Source organism: Ursus arctos, unplaced genomic scaffold (assembly GCF_023065955.2).
Source record: "Ursus arctos isolate Adak ecotype North America unplaced genomic scaffold, UrsArc2.0 scaffold_8, whole genome shotgun sequence".
NCBI classification, from domain to species: Eukaryota; Metazoa; Chordata; class Mammalia; order Carnivora; family Ursidae; genus Ursus; species Ursus arctos.
The window spans coordinates 1,055,225-1,075,701 of record NW_026623100.1 but is presented as its reverse complement, the minus strand read 5'-3'; the positions used below and the strand labels follow the sequence as shown (position 1 = coordinate 1,075,701).

The window sequence follows — 20,477 nt, the reverse complement described above, 5'->3', positions numbered from 1 at the left end:
ACACATCTGAAATAACAGTGAAATGATCAGTCTAACACCTGTGACTGTTTTATATAAGGAACCAAGGAAGAAACTCTTGCATTATACACACTGAATTATAGGCAATGTAAATGAACAGATTGGGAAATTGCTTTAAATTTAGTACGCAATGAATAAACAGGAAAGAAATACGTTACCATATGCTCCAGTTATTTCACTAATAATTTGTTAGCAGCGTACAAACCATCCTTAGGACATTTTATAAAGCGCTTAAAAAGAGTCTGTAACATTATTTTACTAAAACTTCAAAGTAGTAATTCTGTGTACTCAAGATACCATCTGTACATGCTATAATTATCAAATTCTTTTTATACAATGCTACATTATGATGCTGTGTTTGACCCACTCAAAATTAGTGAATAAATACACTTAGTTCTCCTTACATGGTCCTTCTTCTAGGGTTATGGTGACCAGAAGACTACAAATAACTGTGTAACTGTACCCAATAGTTTTAAGTACAATTACTGTTTTTGTATTTTTTATTTATTAAAAATGTTAAGTTTTGTCAATACTTTTTACTAACTACAAATCTGTCAATTTAAAAAAGCAGCAGTACTGGGAAACCAGTACTAGCAGGGGTAATTCATTCCCCATTAATAGCACCACCAGTAAATGAATGAACCAGACAGTACTAATTACTTATTCATTATAATGCTAGATAAATCCTAAAGTTTTTTAATTGGCTGACTAGTTTGTTTTGGAAATAGTTGGCAATACTTTGACGATTGCAAATACATAAATGTACAAGATGGTTTACTGTGCCTAGAATTACCTAGTAATTAGTTTATGTATGCTTAAACACTAGTATTTATATTCAAATTCTGTTCTGACTAGTGCTTCCCACTTTCTAAATGTCTTGGCACACCAGGCACAAAATGTTTGTGGTATAATGGAGAAAATGGGGAAGCTCTGCCCAGCCTCCACACACTTGGCCTAAACAGAACACATTCCACTCTTCTGAATACCAAATCATAACCCAATATAAGCATCACCTCAGAGAATGCACTGAATGCAACTTTCAGACTGTTAGGGGTTACACATATTCCTAGTCATCATTCATCTCGTTTACCTTGTACAACACCCCAAGGGTACTGGCGAGCTTTGACCATCTTATTTCCAACTTTTACCTCATCCATACTTCCTACAACTGCAAACGGCAAATGTCCCTGGAAAGGAACCATGATATCAAATCATATCTCACGCTATTGTGATAAATGACTAACTAAAAGTTTTATGAAAGTAACAGATTAAAGAAAATTTACTAAATAACAAAGTTATTAAAATCAAATGATCTGCTTTGCCTCTGATTTTATTTATTTTAAAATTATTTTATTTTTTTAAGATTTTACTTATTTATCTGTCAGAGAGAGAGAGCACAAGCAGGGGCAGCTGCAGGCAGAGGAAGAAGCAGGCTCCCTGCTGAGCAAGGAGCCTGACCCAGGACTTGTTCTCAGGATCCTGGGATCATGACCTGAGCCAAAGGCAGATGCTTAACCGACTGAGCCACCCAGGCATCCCTGTACCTCCAATTTTAAAACTTGGCAGTGAATATATTTTATAAGAGTACATCTCAGGCCCTGTAAAGAAAATTATTCATTGAGCATCCCCCACATGCAGGGTATCATGCATAGGAATAAAAAAAAAAAAATTCTAGTATCGGTTATCATTTCCCTCAATATTATCCTTGCCCTAAAAGACAATGTTGAGGAAATTACACACAAACACACACACACACACACACCGACACACAAAATAAATAACTAAAATATATAGCCATATTTAGTGTATGCGCAGATGTATGATACTAATACAAAGTAATATTTAAGTCCCAAACTAGTGCTAAAGATAGTAAACGTTACATAAACTTAGAGAGTGAGGGATCACTGTGAGCAGGAAGATACAACCCAAACCAGAGATGGATCAAGGAGAGTAAGAACTAACTTAGGTAAGGAGAAGATTTTGAACAAATACATAATAGCCAGACTTAGAGAACAGTGAGTAGACTGGTCTGTCTGAAGCTGAGAATTAATACAGCAGAAAAGTCTAATGTAAAAGTATTAAGTATTGTGTTTAATATTTAATAATTGACACTCACATGTCTTAATTGTACCTTTCTGAAAAATTATTCCAAGTGGGCACAAAAAATAAAATTAGATCTAAAGACAATATAACACATAGGAATTGAGATCATTTCATTTATATTAGTCAGCTTTTTACATATTTAAAGTATCTTAACGAAAAATCAGAAAAGGAAAAGGAAAAATGGCATGAACACTTACTGCATGTCACTGTGTTAGGCAGTGAACAAAGACTATATCCTCACAACAACCCAACTGTAGGTATTAATCCAATTTTGTAGGTAAGTTAACAGTCTCAGGGAGGTTAATATCTCCCACAAGAACATATGGTTAAGTCAAAACCAATGACCCTTCAAAATATAACCAGATATTAAAGAAATTTAGTAGCCTGAAGAAAGTATCACAAAGAACTTAAACATCTTTAGTCATATTAAATGAAAAGTTATGTGAATGTTTAAAATGTACATTTGACACTGTAAGGGAGAATGAGCTTAAATGTCAGATTAGAAGATGTCTTTAAAGATTTTAAGATTCCAAAGCATTCCAAGGAAGAGTATAAAGACTTCACATGTTTTTTAAAAACAGGGTAAAAGGCATCGTTCTAAGCAATTAGTTAAGTATGGTGCTACAAAAGGAGTATCCCAGCCTCGACAATGTATCATTTTATTTAGGTGAAAGTAGAGGAAAGAAAATATGCTCAAAAATATATTCTCATATATTTTTGCCAACTCTAGAAAATAAAACATTTTCCTATCCTGAACTTTCTGAAAATTCACCTTGTGTGAAGTCTTTTTGGAAGACACAAGTAAAAGTGCATTAGTAGGAATGTCACTTATAAATTACTCTTTTCACATGTAAACAGAATTAACATTCAACTAGGAGCTTACATTCATTGAAGCATTGATTTTAGCAATAGTTTCATCGTCTGTTGGAAACTGATATATCTGGACACCATTGCTAACCAATTCACTCATGAGCTTGATCTTAAACTTCTGTAATTCAGCTTTAGAAATTGCATCTGCTTTGGCAATCACTGGTATAATGTTCACCTATGAACAATAAAGAAAAACAAAATCTCGTAACTGAGGATTTATTTTTTAATTCTGTAGTTTCTGTATTCAAAACCACTCAGTCTCTCACAAACCTCCTTAACCTAGATCAGGGGATGAACAAACTATGGTCCAGCTCATTGTCTGTTGATATAAATAAAGATTTACTAGAACACAGCCAGGCCCACTCTTTTACATATTATCCATAGCCACTTTCACTCTCCAATAGCAGAAATAAGTAGTTACCTCAGAGGCCATATGGCCTGTAAAGCCTAAAGTGTTTACTACCTGGTTCTTCACAGAAAAAGCTTGCCAACTCCTAACCTAGATAATCGCTGGCTGTCACTGTCACCATATTCCCCTACACAATCATTCCTACAGATGCTGACCTTAATAGTAACTGCTTTTAAAAAGCAGAGTTCTTATAAGATTAATCTTATATCTGAATTTAGGGTTATAAATCTTACATTTTCTTCTCTTTCTCCAAGTCTCTTATAATTCTATCACACACAATATGTAAGCAGGAAGCTGAGATCGCCTGCTTAATTCACTAGGTACTTTTTACTTCTTAATCATCTAAGCACTAAATAATCAGGGATTTAATTGATCCCTCGGCAAAACTATGAAGCAGGCAAGTTTCTCCTTCTGCCTCTCATTTCGGCAGATCCCCTCCCCAATGAATCCATCCAATTTACACCCTGTTGTGAGAGACTCCTACCTAGATGTTGAAGGAAGGCAATTTTATGAATACCAACTGAAAGTGTTCATGACATTCTCAGCCTCAAATCCTATCACTGGCCAGAGAGGAAAAAATCTGGGGTCATAAAAACTAACTTTGTAACCTTAGTCCCACAAAAGATTGACGTCTCCACAAATCTAGGGGTTTGCAGATTGTTTGTTTTTTGGTTATTTAGTCGGTTTTAGTGAAAAATTTCAGGCTAACTAGTATCAAGAGAGTGAGATAACAATGTAATTTTCAGAATGAAAAGTAAAAATCAATTCTATTCTTAAACTTCTTGCCCTTCTCCAATTTCACACTGACTTACTGTGTATATTCAATTTATTAGTCTTATAAATATGCTCCACAGGAGATAAAAGATTTTTCATCTACCCATGAAAACTTATCAGCAATAGTGGGTAAACAGCTTTCATGCTAAATTAGTTAAAGTACATAAAAAGTTGATGCCAAGTTCTTGGTTTCAATATTATATACTTAGATTGTCAGTAAACTATGCCAAGTTAATAACTTATAATTGCAACCACAGTAATAGCAAAAGCACGCTGTAGTGTGTCTGACATTAAGCTTTTGATTGTCAAGGTAATCATTTCAAAGATATCCATGTCGAATAAACATATTGACAGCTGTATGACACAGCTACTAGCAAAACTGAATAAGGCACAAAGCCACCCCCACCCATAACATTCCCCTTGTAAAAAACCTGGGTGACCCAGATAACTGACCAGTTGAGCATGCCCTAATCCCCCTCTTATGTTTTAAATTCAATAAATAACGAGTGAACTTATGAAACCCTAGACACCCAACCCTCAACCCTAATAAAGGCAGAGCGTAGGTTCACACTCGAGCTCACTGTGTGGCCCTCCAGCATGCTATCTACCCTCCAGGACCTATAAGCAATAGATCTTGTTCTTCAAAGTTCCCTGATGGTATCTGGCTGAAGTGCATCCTGAGATCATAGTTAAGAGCCACAAGGGCTGGCCCAGCCATGACACTGGGCCTGGGGAGGATGTCTGTGGGGTCTGCTATGAATAACACAGTTGGGGAAGTACCTCAGGCATTCCTAGCCAAGAATATCACTATAATTAGGCTGGGAGGGTATATCACAGACTGAAAGCTACGCTGAAAGCTATACATATGTTTATTTGTATATTGGGGGGAGAGAAAAAGATGTTTCACACTGATGGTAACCTGTCACTGTTTGCATAAGGTAACTTTCACGTCAAACAGTGGAGTATTCTGCTTTTAGGAACAAAAGACAAGCTATTAATTTAATTAACACTCACATCTGCCCCCTGAGATAGGGTATTATTTTCCTTACTTTTTTATTTGAGATGTGAGGAAACTGAGGCTCAGGAGGCCATACAAACTTGCCAAAGAACACAAAGCTATTGAGTGACAGAGCCAGTATTTAAAACCAGCCTCCACTGACACCAAATTCCATGCTGTTTATACAGATTACATCATGTTGCTTCTGTCTAGCTAAGACAAACTCACACATGCTTGGTTTTATGTCAATTTTATGAGTTTCCATATAATCACACTCAACTATGAAAATACTGAATAAATGGTTATAACATCTGATCAGATGTAAACGTCATCACATTATTGCTAAAGCCAGGGGACTGTGCAACTAGCCAAAAGTCAATCAATCACAACTTCAGTGGCAGCTTTATGCTTTCCATTCTGATTTCTATATAGAAAGTAGTACTGGCCAGAATGTACTTTTTTTGAATCCTATCTCATAAAATCGTTAGCCAGGATAATGAAAGCTGCATTTCTCACACCATCAGAGGTTACGGGAAAGCTAGTTTTTTTAGTACAAGACAGTAGTCTTCAACCACCTTTTACACAAATTAAAAAAAAAAAAGTAAGTTAATTTATAGATATTATTTTTTATAGCTCCCTGAATTTATATATCACTCCTTGGCTCAGAAATTCAAAAACAGGTTTTCTTGGTATGGCTCAAATTAAAACATAATTTATTATAACACATGATGAAACATTAGACCTTAATCTTTGTCAATGAACTTCTTCTCACTTAATAGCATCATAAAGTAAAATAATGTTAAATAAATTCTGGCATGCAATTTAATCACTCAAAAAAGGACTAAAATTTTATGTTAATTTATTTTCTTTGCAACTCATCTTCCAAACTGAATTTCTCTGGAAAATAACCTAAGATTGAAACTTATCAAATATTTTGAAAATGCAAAGAATAAAAGTTAAAATACACATACATATTATAAAGGTAACTTAATAGTTCGAACTAAATATTAATGCATGATAAATTGAGTCCTTTTCCAAGCCCACCTTGCTGTCAAGGCTCTTCATTGCTAAGAGATCCAGTGTCCTCAGAGAGTGACCTGTAGGGGAGATGAAGTAGAGGCACACGTGGATGCGAGAATCGTGGTAGTTAGAGAGCGCGCGCTTGATCTTCAGCTCCTCTTGCAGATAGGCCTCAAACTGCGCATCTATGTAGTCAACTATCGGTTGGTAGCTGAAAAAATAAATATTAAGGTACTTAATACAACATATTCATGCTACCTTAGTAAGATACTTAGTAAGTAATTCTAAGGTGTGAGATCTATATTTTTACCAATTAATGAATAGCTACTATCTTTGCTAAACAGAGAACTTTATAATAAAACAAACTGCACAGAATATGCACATATAAAGGTAGTACTTTAAAACCATCCGTACCACCTGTGCTTTAAACTGCTTTATAGAAACTGAATGAATGTACATGGACCCATTCTCACGTTCATTCATACACTGCACCCCTTTCTGATAAGGGTTCCCATATTTGCCAGACTGCTGAATGAGGCCAGGCACTTAACCATAACCAAACTGGACATATTATTTAACTGAGAAAAGGCGTGAGTATTAATAACTTAAAAGATGTTTAAATCAAATTCTATGACTTCTTGCTTCTTAAATTGGATTCATAAAGCATGAAAAACAGCAACAAAGGAAGAAAGGCGTACATCAAATGAAAGTAACTAGCGGTACAGGCATGATTTTATCTTTGTTTAATTATAAACAAAGGAAAGGCACACACACCCTATGCACTAAGTCCTTGCTTAGATCACTTCTCCTCCTGGCATGCCTTTTTCCCTCTAGCTATTTCATTCTATTCATCCTTCAAGACGCAAATCATATCACACTGCATGTGCAGGGGCATTCATCTTAGGTTTTGAATGTTCTACTTCATTCTGATATACTAAAAATTATCTACACAATTCAACTTTCTACTCTTAACTATTCTTATTAAATAAATCTGGCTTTCCAAGTGAAAATAATAGCAAATAATTCCTCTGTCAAATTCCCTGGACACCTTTATAATTATCTTTGTAGCCCAAATGGAGCAGTACTTTGTGCAGCTGAGGTACTCAGTATATGTGCATAGAACTGATTCTTCCATAAAGTTGCCTGATCCTTCTAGTCGTTAAGGATCATCACCTCTTTTAATCTCATAGAATACCTTGTTCTTCCCAAGCAGATGGTAAACAATGTGAGGACAGAGACAGTATCTTATACTTCTATGTTCTCCACAACACCTAGCATATACTTTGAACATTCTCAGAGAGAGTATTAGGAACATGAGTGTTCACTATTAGGAACACTATCCTTGGGATACTCGTCTAAATGTGATCCAACATAATTCCCTCCGCAAAATAATAAAACAGTAAAACTTTATCTGTTAAGTACCTTTTTAACATTAAAAAATCTAAACAAGCATTTATTAATGACCTGAAAGAGATCAGTAACATGACCCATTTTATGACCTAACAGCCATAAACGGTCCCCTACCTGACTGTGCTGCATTACACTTGTCATAAATGAAGACCAAAACATTTTCTGCTAAATAAACAGCATACCATTAGGAGTTTTTCCAAAGTAATTTGCCCTAGGTTTCCATTTCTAATACACAGCATACTCAGTCTTCCAATGAAACAAAAGACAATGGCTTAAAATATAAAAATCACCTCCTTAAAAACCTCCAAATATTCATAAAGTGCTGAGGAATTAACCAGGTCACTGAAGAGAGAGTAAAGCCTGAGAGAGGTGAGCAGAGGACTAGAGGAGGGGTCAGTAAATGGGCCAAGTCCAGATGATGCCTGTATCACACAGCCCTGTTTACTGGTGTACGTATTGGCTCTCACTTTGTGCTACAATGGCTGAGTTGAGTAGTTCGGACAGAGACCATTAAGTCCCGCAAAGTCTGAAATATTTACTATCTGTCACTTTACAGAGTTTACTAACCCTGCACTAAAAGCATCAGCACTAGTTTTGTCCTGAGGCCACTTGTCAATCTAGTTCTTGAGCTTCACTTCTGTAGGGCTTACCGGACAAGAAGGAAGGAATGAAAGCTCAGGGTCCGCACAGGTAGGAATCTATTAAGAGACTGCCTCCCCACATTGACTTGAGATCCTAAAAGCCACACCTTCAGGGTGAGAATGAACTAAAAATTAACCTACAATTCCTCCCCTTTCCCCAAGTTTCTGGAGGAAAGGTTGCCCTGGCACTAAATGAAGCAGGGAAAATAAAAGGAAAGGGGAAAAAAAGTCCTTGAAACTTGAAGCCACAGGGTCTGCTCTCACATATATCCACAGCCCAGGTTCACAGTGCCTCTTTGATGCTGAGAACCCGGAGCCATGAAATGAGTTTAAGGATCCTCAGAGGATTAAAGCCAACAGGGCCCTAACATAAGCATATCCAAATCTGTTCAAAGGAAGACAAGTTCATCTTGGACTTCAAAGTTATCTCTGCAAAAACTTTTTCAAAGACCATGAGAACTACAATAAAAAAATAACCAAGCATATAAGAAAAAAAAGGGCAGTGAATGAGAACCAAGAGAACCAAAGGAAAAAAAAAACAAGTACCAGTAAATAATTTATAATCTTAAGTGCATAAGGCTGAGAATCAATGAGAAATTAGAGCAAATTAGATCAAAACTCAAAGAAAGGTAATGATAGGTGTAAGAGCAGAAATAAGTAGGAAAAAAACAATATAAAATTGAGAGGACCAATAATAAAGCCAAAATCTGAAAAAAACAAATAGACCAACAAAGCTTTGTTGAGATTGATCAAAGGGAAAAGAAAATAAACACAAATAACCAGATTCAGAAAAGGAAATGCAAATATCATCACAAATGCTGTAAACAATAAAAAGATATCAGGAATATGTTACCAAATATTTTAAGTAAATATCTTTGAAAATTTGGATGAAATGGACAGATTCTGGAACACTGATATATTACAACTGTCTCAAGAAACTACTCTAACTTGGCCTATAATCATTAAAGAAAATTAGTTCGTAATTAAAAATCTCAGAAAACTCCAGACCGAGATGGTTTTATTAGTGAGTTCCACCAATCACTTCAGGGAAAAATAACTCTAATTTTATACATAATATAAAAAGAATACAAAATGGTATTCAAGATTTCAAGGCTAATTTACCGATGAAAAATCAGTTACTGAAATTCACCTTGTTAAAGATTAAAGAAAATGTACAATCTTCTCTACAGAATGCAAAAATAAAAATATCTGATAATATTTATTCATGATTAAAAAAAAACCTCTCACTGGTAATACAATGGAACTCCCTTATTCCAGCTTTAAAAAAAAAAGCAAGTAAGCATAATAAATGGTAAAAATAAAGCTTTCCCTTTGCATTAGGATGGCAAAGATAGCCCACTAATACCACTGACTATCCAACATAATACTGTAAAAAGTCCTACCCAGTGCAGTCAGGTTTTAAAAATGGAAGAAAGAAAAATTAAAACTGTCTTCAGCCATGATGAAGTAACCAGGAATGGATTTACTCTCCCACTCTGAACAGCTAGAAACTTGGAAAAATACACGAAAAAGGCTTTCAGACACTGGACAACAGGCAGTATTTCCCTTCTCAGAAGGGAAATAAAAAAGAAAAGCTTTATGATTCTCCCAGCTTACTGCCTGAAGACAAGTTTCCAGGACACAGCACAAGACAGCACAGAGCCTGGCGGACTCACCGAGTTGAGGAGACAGAAAAAGGAGTTCAGGGAGGCCAAGGCAACTAGAATCTGGAGGCAAGAACACTGAATAGAAGGCAGCAGCACCAATGGAAGTGCTAATGATCTAGACAGACAGCAGTTCCCTCCAGTCCATGGTGAAGCACTAATCTGCATATACCTATTTCCTATGTTATAATCATGGTGGTAGTTACAAGACTACGTATTTGTCAAAATTAACTGAATCGTACACTGAAAAAAACACTGCATTTATTTATTCTGTGTAAATTATACATCAATAAAACTTATTCAAAAAGAAACAAAAGAACTGAAAAAAATATTAATGTTATTATTCATAGATTATACTATTATACACACATAGAAAATCTACACAAATTTAGAGATGAATTGTTGGAATTAATCAGAGAATTTACAAAAGTCACTGTATGCAAAATCAATTATATTTCTATACACCAAATAGAAAATGAAATATTTCTAAAAGATATCATCTATGACAGCATCAAATATGCCAAATAGCTAAGAATAAACTTAAGTAAAGCTGTATAAGATCTCTACATAGAAAACTATAAAGAAATTATGAAGATTTAAAGCAACATGTCACAGGCCTTTGACTCTACCACTAATCTGCTTCTTCCAGAAAGTCCACGTAAATGTGCTGAAAGGCTAACACTAAGTCACACAAAGGGACTCAATTATGCAAACTTTAGGAAATTAGAAAATTACCTCCAACAATGAAAATATACGCACTTCAAAAAGGAAAAAGAACAAGTTATTGCTTAACCCCAACCTATTTCCCTGTTTCATATTTTAAATTTCACACATAATCTATAATCATCCTTTATAATACCATAGGAGAAAGAATGACATAATGTAAAATATAAATAACAATTTCACTATCAAACTTTTCCTGCAATGCTTAATAATGGACCTGGCTGATTTGCTTAGAATTGCACACACAGAAAAATTCATGCACCATGGATTTGGCCATTATATATTTGCCACTGAATGTCTTACGTTTTTCCCCTCAATAAGTCCTGCCTCAAAATTAGTACAAATCACTTATTATACACCAAACTGGCCTATGAGGAAATAATTAAAACAATTTTTGCCAAAGTACACATTTCAATAATGTGAGTCAAATTATGCTAAAAAAATTAAGACAACTGGATAGAAAAAAATATCAATTTGTTAAGAATAAAACAAATTGCTGATTTATTTTAAAAAATTAAATTCTGAGAGGAAAAGGTATGAATTTCCATTGTAAAAAACCAAATCACGGCTCATGGGACAAGACAAGCGTCTTGAAATAAAACAATTACAACAAGAAAACATGTACCTCTCTTCTTTGTTTATTTGGTCACCAAATCCTACTGTATTCACAATGGTCAATTTCAATCGAACATTACTTTCGTGGAGTTCATATGTCTGAGCTTCAAGTCTAACATGTGGGTAAAAATGTGAGGATCCATGGTCTTCAAAATTAGTATTAAACAATGTGTCAATCAGCGTTGATTTTCCAATTCCAGTCTCCCCTGAAAGAATCAAAGGTATATCTTCACAGGTGCAGAGGACAAATGAGAAAAAGAGAACTCTTAGACTGGTTTCAAGGAGCCCAAATGTTTCAAACATTCCAAAGGCTGAGTTGTCTATGAAAGACATAACAAGTTAAGGCTGGTCCACTGAGTCATTAACAGAACATAAAAGTGAGTATATATGCTAAGTTACTCAGAACTCCGGAGAAAGCACTGAAATGTTTAAAGAACAAAAAAGTTTAAAGCAGTACAGCGAAGAAAAACAAAACTGATAGAATTTAAGTAACTGAAAAAATCTGCCATCATGATCTCAAATTAATCACATGAGCACCATACTGCTTCCAAGAGTGAAGAGAACACAAGGAAGAGTTTGGCACTTACCCACACAGAGAATATTAAAACAGAAGCCTTGCTGAATGGATCTATTGACCAGCTGATCAGGCAAACTCTCAAAACCAACATGGCCAGACATAGTTAAAGAACGAATATTTTCTTTTTTTTGCTGAAGGAAAACAAAGACAATGGCAATAATTTAAAACAATTTTAATTAACAATTAATTAAAATTGTTTTTAAATTAAATTAATTAAAATTGTTAATTAAAATTAATTAAAAACAAAAAACTTTTACTAAAATAGGATGTAGGCACATTTGAAAGGATAAATATAATTTACCAAAGAAACAAGATTTTATGATCATTAGATCTTCACCAAGATACAACTATATTAAGCAAATCTGTGAGAGACCTGTTTCCAAACCCTGAAAACACATGCACATTTCTTATTCTCTTCACACAATGAGAGTCCAGCATTATTTATAACAAATACTTGATTTCCAAGAAATAGGAAAAAACTCATGTAAACTATGGCAGAGTCATTCACGAAATAGAATGTTTAAAGTTATTACATATGTTTATGGTAAGTATTTAGTAACTTAAATTTTACATTAAAAATTCACATGAAGGGGCGCCTGGGGGGCTTAGTCATTAAGCGTCTGCCTTCGGCTCAGGTCACAGTCCCAGCGTTCTGGCATCAAGCCCCGCATTGGGCTCCTGCTCAGCGAGAAGCCTGCTTCTCCCTCTCCCACTCCCCCTGTTTCTGTTCCCTCTCTCGCTGCCTCTCTCTCTGTCAAATAAATAAAATCTTAAAAAAAAAAAAAAAACTTCACATGAAGAAAGTACAATACAAAATTACAGTTTCAGCTCCCAGTAATGGCTAATAACACCTGCCACCTGCTAATAACAATTATAATCTATTCTTCCAAGTCAAAGGAGTGCAACCAAAGGCCAACAGACACTGGAGGGAATGAGACTCTTGGGAGTAGGAAACCATGTAAAGTGAGATGCACATTTTCTGGGTCTTTCCGAGGGCATACCCCAGTAACTGCTGCACAAAGAAGACAGACCTCAGGATGGAAGTGGTAGTCTCACTGGGTTGAGAAGTTGGAAATAAGGGCAGGTCGATCAGCTGAAAATTGAAGAAGAAAATTACAGAAAGGAGGAAGCCCAAAATCTGCAAGTGCACTCCCCTCAAATCTCTGGCTGACTGCTGAACTGTGTAAGTATAGGGGGAACACAAAGAGCCTTGCAAGGGGGGAATGGAAATTGGAAGGAGCTATGTAGAGTTTTCAAGAATGCCACCCTGGGGAGCTTGAATTTTAACTCTGTTAAGTTCAAGGGGCTCAATAAACATTTCAGGCTTTCCACTAAAAACCTATATGGACCACATTTTAGGAGTAAGGATCACACCCCAGGAATCAGAAATGTTCCCTAGTACACAACTAAAATAGACCTGCCCTAGCAAAGTGTATAACCAAGGCTCAACATGAACAATGCAACAGGCTAGTAATTTACTGCCTGCTAGAACCAAGGTCAACACTCTTCAGAAGAAGAAATCAGAATCTAGCACCCTACAATGTATTATCCACAACATCTACTATACAATAAAAAATTACTACAGAGAAAGAAGCAGAAAAATGTGATTCACGGTGAGGGGAAAAGTCAACAGAAAGAGATCCACAAATGAACCACATATTGAATCTGCCGATAAGAACTTTAAAATACCTATGATAAATATGCTGAAGAAGAAAAAAATACACTTTTTCTACAGGAAAAGGAGATAGGTATAATAGGTGGCAAATTATAAGAGAGATATGAAAGCTCTCAACAACAAAAGAGAACAAATGGAATTCCTAGAAGGAAAAATGCAACATCTGAAATAAAAAACATATTGAAGAGAATTAACGGCAGATCAAACAATGGAAGGAAAGATTTGTTCAATAGTTGCATCCAAGTTAAATATCTTTATCAATCCAAGCTAAAAAATCTCTTTATAGAAAAGATAAAACTGTAATAGAGTCTAAAAAAACTGTGGGACAATATCAGATGGTCTTACATACCTGTAATTGGAATGCCATAAAGAAAAGATGGGGAGAGATTGGGAGAGGGAACGAAATATCCAAGTGACAGTAACCGAAAATTCTCCAATTTTCTAAACATGAACTAAGAGATCCAAGAATTTTAGCAAACTACAAACAGGAAAAATCCAGAGAAACACACAACTAGGCACATTAGAGCAAAATGTTTCAAAACAAAGATAAAGAAAAACTTTACAACCAACCAAACGTGGGGAGGCATATTACACACAAGTGAAACATATAAAATGACTACAGGTTTCTCATAAACAATAATGCAAGGCAAAGCATAAGACAACAAAACAACATTAATAAAATGCCAAAAGAAAAAAAAATGACAACCTAGAATTCTATAGCCAATGAAAATATCATTTACAAATGAAAGCCAAAGGAAGACATCTTCAGACAAAAGAAAAAAAAACTGAGAAAATTCACTAAGAGCAGACCTACACTATAAGAAATATTAAAGATTATTATTATAAATAATATAATATTTAATTATAAATTTTATATAATTAAATATAATTATATATAATATATATTATATATAAAAATATTTATATAATTATAAATTTATATAATTATAAATATTATATTATTATAAATATTAAAAGAGAAAGGAAAATGACATCAGATCTACAAAAAGAAATGAAAGTTGCCAAAGGGTGTAGAAATGTGGATAATTGTTAAGAGAATTTCTTTGTTACTTTTAATTTCTTGAAAATATGACTGTTTAAAGCAACAACAACAATGTATCGCAGAATTGGTAATCACGGAGAAGTAGAATGTATGATAGTGACAGCACAACAGATGGGAGCGGGAACGGAGAGCTACTGTTGTAAGGTTTCTATATTATACATGAAGTATTATAATATTGTTTGAAAATATGTGTGATAAATTAACGCCTACACCAATTACTATTTTAAAAAAATAAAAGACCAAAGAGGTATAGTCAATAAGTCAACAGTAAAGATGAAATGCAATCATAAAAATATTAATCCAAAAGGCACAAAAAAAGAAAAACGAAAGAACAAATGGGACAAAGTAAATAGCAGCAAATCTGGCAGACTTAAACCTAGCCAGATCTATAATGAAATTATATGTAAAATGGTCTAAACCAGTGATATCCAACATAACTTCCTACGATGGTGGAAGTGTTCTATATCTGAGCTGTGCAACAGGAACCCACTAGCCAGCTACATGCAGATACTGAGCACTTCAAATGTGACTAATGCAACTGAGGAATCGATTTTTAAATTTTATTTAACTGATTTAAATTTAAATAGCCACATGTGGCTAGGGGCTACCATACTGGACAATGAATGTCTAAACATTTCATTTAAAAGAAGGAAATCGTCAGATTGGATAAAAGAGCAAGACTCAACTCTATGCTGTCAATATAGTAACTGACAATCTGGTTGTAAAATCTATATGGAAATGTAGGCAATAAAGAACAACTACAACAATTATGCAAAAGAACAAAGTTGAAGGACTTAAACTACCTAATCATAAAGCTACAAATCACCAGAAGTGCGGTGTTGTGACAATCTAATTATTTATCTATCTGTCTACTTCATCAAAATTAAAAACTTGTGATCAAGGAATATGTAAATCACAGACTGAAAGAAAATACTATATATTTGACATATATACATGACAAAGCACTTATATTCGGAATACATGAATTCAAATGATTTAATAACAATTCATTTTTTAAACAAATGGGTAAAGACTCGGATAGAACTTCACAGGTAAGAAAATAGCCAATGAGCAAAAGAAAGTGCGCTCAACAGTTATCAGGGAAATGTGAATTAAAACTGTAGTAAGATATCACTGAACACCAACAAAATGGCTAAAATTTAAAAGGCTGATAATGTCAAGTATTAGAGATTATAAAGTGGAACTCTGATAAATTTGCTGGTGTGAAAGCAAGATGACAGAGACACTTTGGGTAACAGGTGGGAAGTTTCTTATAAAGTTAAATACACGTTACTATACAACCAAAAAACTCTACCTGTAGGTACCCAATATAAATAAAAATACGCATGAATGTTCTTGGCAGCTTTAGTCCAAATAATCAAAAACTAGAAACAACACAAATATCCAACAATTGGTCAATGGAGAAATAAAATGTAGTGCATCCCTACAATGGAATACTAAACTACTGATATATGCCACCGTATGGATAAGTCTCAAAAACTAAGTGATTTATTTACTGTGATTTGACTAAAAAAATAAAAGCTTATTTTTTCATATATTCTCACATATATGAATATGGATAAAAATCTTTCAAAGGGTAGTGATAGAGTATCGAGAGTGGTTATTACTAGGGAATGGACGTGGAGGTTGAGGGAGTGGTCTGGGAGGCAGAGGTGAGAAGATTCACTTTTTACTGTATATGGTGGGTAAAATTCTAACATGGACCCCAAGATTCATGGCCCCTGGTGTACCCACACCTTCTATTTTTTTTTTTTTTTTTTTGATCAAACACTCATCTAGGTGCTACTATGAAGGGATTTTGTAGATGTAATTAAGGTCAGAAATCAATTAATCTGAGAAAGGGAGATTATCCTGGGTGGGCCTGACCTAATCAGGCGAGCCCTTAAAAAGACTGTGAGCTTCCAGGTGAAAGAGATTTGAAACCTGAAGGGGATTTGATATTTGGGTTCGCCCTTCTTGTATGGATGACAGAGAGCTATATGGCAAGGACATAAGAATGTTCTCTACGAACTGATAGCAACCAGCCAGCAAGAAACTGAATCCTGCCAACAGCCTGAAAGAATTTGGAAGAGGAGCCTCAGATAAGAACCCAGCCAGCCAACATCCCGAGTGAGACCCTGAGCAGAGAAGCCAGCTGTGCTGGCCTGGCTTTCTAACCTACAATGAGCTAATAAATAGGTGTTATTTTAAGAAGCTAAATTCATGGCAATTTGTTATGGGGCAACAGTTTGTTCTCTTTTCTACCCTTTGAATCTCTTTTAGTCACGTAAGTATGTTGTCTTTATTATTAAGAAAGAGAAAGAAGAAACACTATGCTTCCCAGTCATGAAAGTATTCAAGAACATTAGAGTAATATGTGTTAGAGTTTCTACCTGATAAGCACATGCTCATCAGATAAAAGTGGAACTATATGACCTATAGAATCCCTTCTAGTTCTAAAGCTATAAGATTTTAGGGTCATGTTAAAAGAAGCTTTTCAAAAATGTGGTAGTGGTCACCATAATTTAATGAAGAAGAGGGGCCAGAGAAAATGAGGATTAAGCAATGACCACTCAGTGAATAAGTATTACTAGTGGCTGTGACAGTAGTTTCAGCAGAGCAATGTGTTAGAAAGCAGATAAAAAGTAATTCCAAATGTCTGCAAGGTGATAAAATAAAGATAGGGCAGACTCTTCGTACCAAAAAGAGAAAAAAAAGATAAAAAGGACGGTAGTTTGGTGGTCAAACTACAATTTGTCAAAACCATGGGGCCTTTAGCATATGTGAAGGAAGAAGGGAAAACAAGAAGAGGCTTAATGGGTACAGAACTAAGAAAATCATTTAACCTTACTGAATTACCCATGCTTGTATTGGTGATTTTCGTTTTTGGGTTTTTTTAAAGATTTTATTTATTTTTTCGACAGAGAGAGAGAGAACACAAGCAGGGGGAGAAGCAGAGGGAGAGAGAGAAACAGGCTCTCTGCTGCGCAGGGAGCCCAATGCAGGGCCCAATCTCAGGACCCCGGGATCATGACCCGAGCCAAAGGCAGATGCTTAACCTGTATTTGCGCTTTTCTATTTAACGAATCATCAATTCACCTTTCACCAAGTTAAATTTACCCCTCTTTTTAAATACAAATTTTAATACGAATTACCAAAACACATCCCTTCTATGCAGGCACACTTAGAAGAACCTTTAAGGGCTGATCTCGTACTCAGGAAGGCATCTGACAGGGCCATCCAGCAACTTCCTACACTTTTGTCATTAAAGGAGTTCTCTCCATCCACCAAGTTCTGCAAGTATGCTCGGCAAAAGCAGTGTTAGCCTTCCTACTGAATGCTGTGGAAGCAGTTAGAGTTTTAATTTCCTTCACGTCCCAAAAGAAAGAGACACTGAAAACACTCAACAACTATTTAATCCATTATTGACTTTTTAATTTCAATCAACATAAAAGTTAATTTATATTCAAGGTACAAACAAAAGTCTGTCAGGTCTCTGAGTAGTTATTTTGAAACCCTAGAGGCGTGCAGAGTACAATATGGATCTATTTAAAAGATATACTCACGTTCTGTTCATCATCAGATATTTGTGAGGACAGACAAGTTGTTTTTGTTGGCATGTGAGTCTGAAAGAGCTGAAAAAGAAAAAAAATCAAAACAGGTATTACTCCAAAACACCTCATATCTACCTATGTTAAAAAGGAATTCTGATATTATCATTATCACCAAGTTTTGACTTACCATCTATACAGCTGACTCATGCTTAAAACCATGGTTTTCTTGCTAGTTAAATATATGCAAAAGTAAATAATATGTAATATTCAACATATAATATACATCAACATATTTACCCAAATATGTAAAAATACTGTAAAACAGTAAATTCCCATTTACATCCAGGAAGACAAAAAACATTACTTTTATTTATAAGACTTTACAGTGGAACCAGAAAAGACCCTGGACAGCCAAACGAATGTTGAAAAAGAAAACCGAAGCTCGAGGCATCACAGTTCCAGACTTCAAGCTGTATTACAAAGCTGTAATCATCAAGACAGTATGGTACTGGCATAAAAACAGACACATACATCAATAGAACACAACAGAGAACCCAGAAATGGACCCTCAACTCTGTGGTCAACTAATCTTTGAGAAGGCAGGAAAGAATATCCAATGGATAAAAGGCAGTCTCTTCAACGAATGGTATTGGGAAAATTGGACCATGACACGCAAAAGAATGAAAATGGACCACTTTCTTACACAAAAATAAACTCAAAATGGATGAAAAACCTAAATGTGAGACATGAATCCATCAAAATCCTAGAGGAGAACACAGGCAGCAACCTCTTTGACCTTAGCCACAGCAACTTCTTATTAGACATGTCTTCAAAGGCAAGGGAAACTAAAGCAAAATGAACTATTGGGACTTCATCAAGATAAAAAGCTTTTGCACAGCAAAGGAAACAGCTGACAAAACTAAAAGGCAACCTATGGAATGGGAGAAGATATTTGCAAATGTCTTATAAGATAAAGGGAAGGGCTAGTATGCAAAATCCATAAAGAACTTACCAAACTCAACACCCAAAATACAAAAAATCCAGTCAAGACATTTCTCCAAAGAAGACATACAAATGGCCAACAGACACATGAAAAAATGCTCCACATCACTCAGCATCGGGAAAATATAAATCAAAACCACCTGACAGGTGTGAAATACCACCTCACAACTGACAGAATGGCTAAAATGAACCAGATGTTGGTGAGATGAAGAGAAAGGCGAACCCTCTTACACAGCTGCTGGGAATGCAAACTTGTATAGCCACTATGGAAAAGAGTATGGAGATTCCTCAAAAAGCTACAAATAGAGCTACCCTACAACCCAGCAATTACATTACTAAGTACTTATCCAAAGGATACAAACGTAGTGATTCGAAGCGGCACATTTGAAGGACCCAATGTTTATGGCAGCAATGTCCACAGTAGTCAAACTATGGAAAGAGCCCAGATGTCCATCAACAGATGAATGGATAAAGAATATATATACGTGTGTGTGTGTTTGTGTGTATGTGTGTGTGTGTGTGTGTAAGGAGATGGATGGAACTAGAGGGTATTATGTTAAGTGAAATAAGTCAATCAGAGAAAGACAGTTATATGATTTCTTTCATACGTGGAATTTAAGAAACAAAACAGAGGAGCATGGAGGAGGGAGGGAAAAATAAAACAAGACATAATCAGAGAGGGTGACAAACCATAAGAGACTCTTAACCATAGGAAACAAACTGAAGGTTGATGGAGGGGAGGATGGGGTAACTGCATGATGGTCTTTAAGGAGAACCACTTGATGGAATGAGCATTGGGTGTTACAGGCAACTGATGAATCACTAAATTCTACCTGTGAAACCAGTAATAAACTGTATGTTAACCGAACTGAATTTAAATAAAAATTTTTTTAATGAAAGACTTTACAGGATTAAAAAAGGAAAATAAGTTGGGGCGCCTGGGTGGCTCAGTCACTAAGCGTCTGCCTTCAGCTCAGGGCGTGATCCTGGCGTTGTGGGATTGAGCCCCACACCAGGCTCCTATGCTGGGAGCCTGCTTCTTCCTCTCCCACTCCCCCTGCTTGTGTTCCCTCTCTCTCTGGCTGTCTCTCTGTCAAATAAATAAATAAAATCTTAAAAAAAAAAAAAAAAGGAAAATAAGCTATTTCACTAAAAAAATATTCTAGGAGCCAATAAGATACTCAAAATTGATATATTCCACAGTAGCATGCCAGGGTAAATACAAATGTTAATGATCCAATTTCGGTATAGTTAGGGATTCCTGTTATATGCCAATCATTATATAGCTCATTAAGTACATTTTCTTAAGCACATTTCTTATTCTCTGAGCTATACATATTCTCATTCCCATAGCCTACATGA

General features: G+C 35.4%; 1 protein-coding gene across 4 annotated transcripts in view; it reads right to left on the bottom strand.

Annotated features, from left to right (window-relative positions):
- SEPTIN10 (septin 10) overlaps positions 1 to 20,477 on the bottom strand; it is a 59,355-nt gene that overhangs the window by 18,306 nt on the left and 20,572 nt on the right. For 2 of the 4 annotated variants that reach the window (XM_048222652.2, XM_026516213.4), the window contains 6 exons: positions 18,126 to 18,194; positions 11,832 to 11,952; positions 11,255 to 11,450; positions 6,216 to 6,402; positions 3,005 to 3,166; positions 1,109 to 1,205 (listed from right to left, as the gene is read on the bottom strand). In XM_048222652.2, the coding sequence (XP_048078609.1) occupies positions 1,109 to 1,205; positions 3,005 to 3,166; positions 6,216 to 6,402; positions 11,255 to 11,450; positions 11,832 to 11,952; positions 18,126 to 18,194 (832 nt within the window). The remainder of the gene's footprint in view (positions 1 to 1,108; positions 1,206 to 3,004; positions 3,167 to 6,215; positions 6,403 to 11,254; positions 11,451 to 11,831; positions 11,953 to 18,125; positions 18,195 to 20,477) is intronic. The other 2 variants (XM_044379169.3, XM_044379173.3) reach the window with 1 other exon arrangement.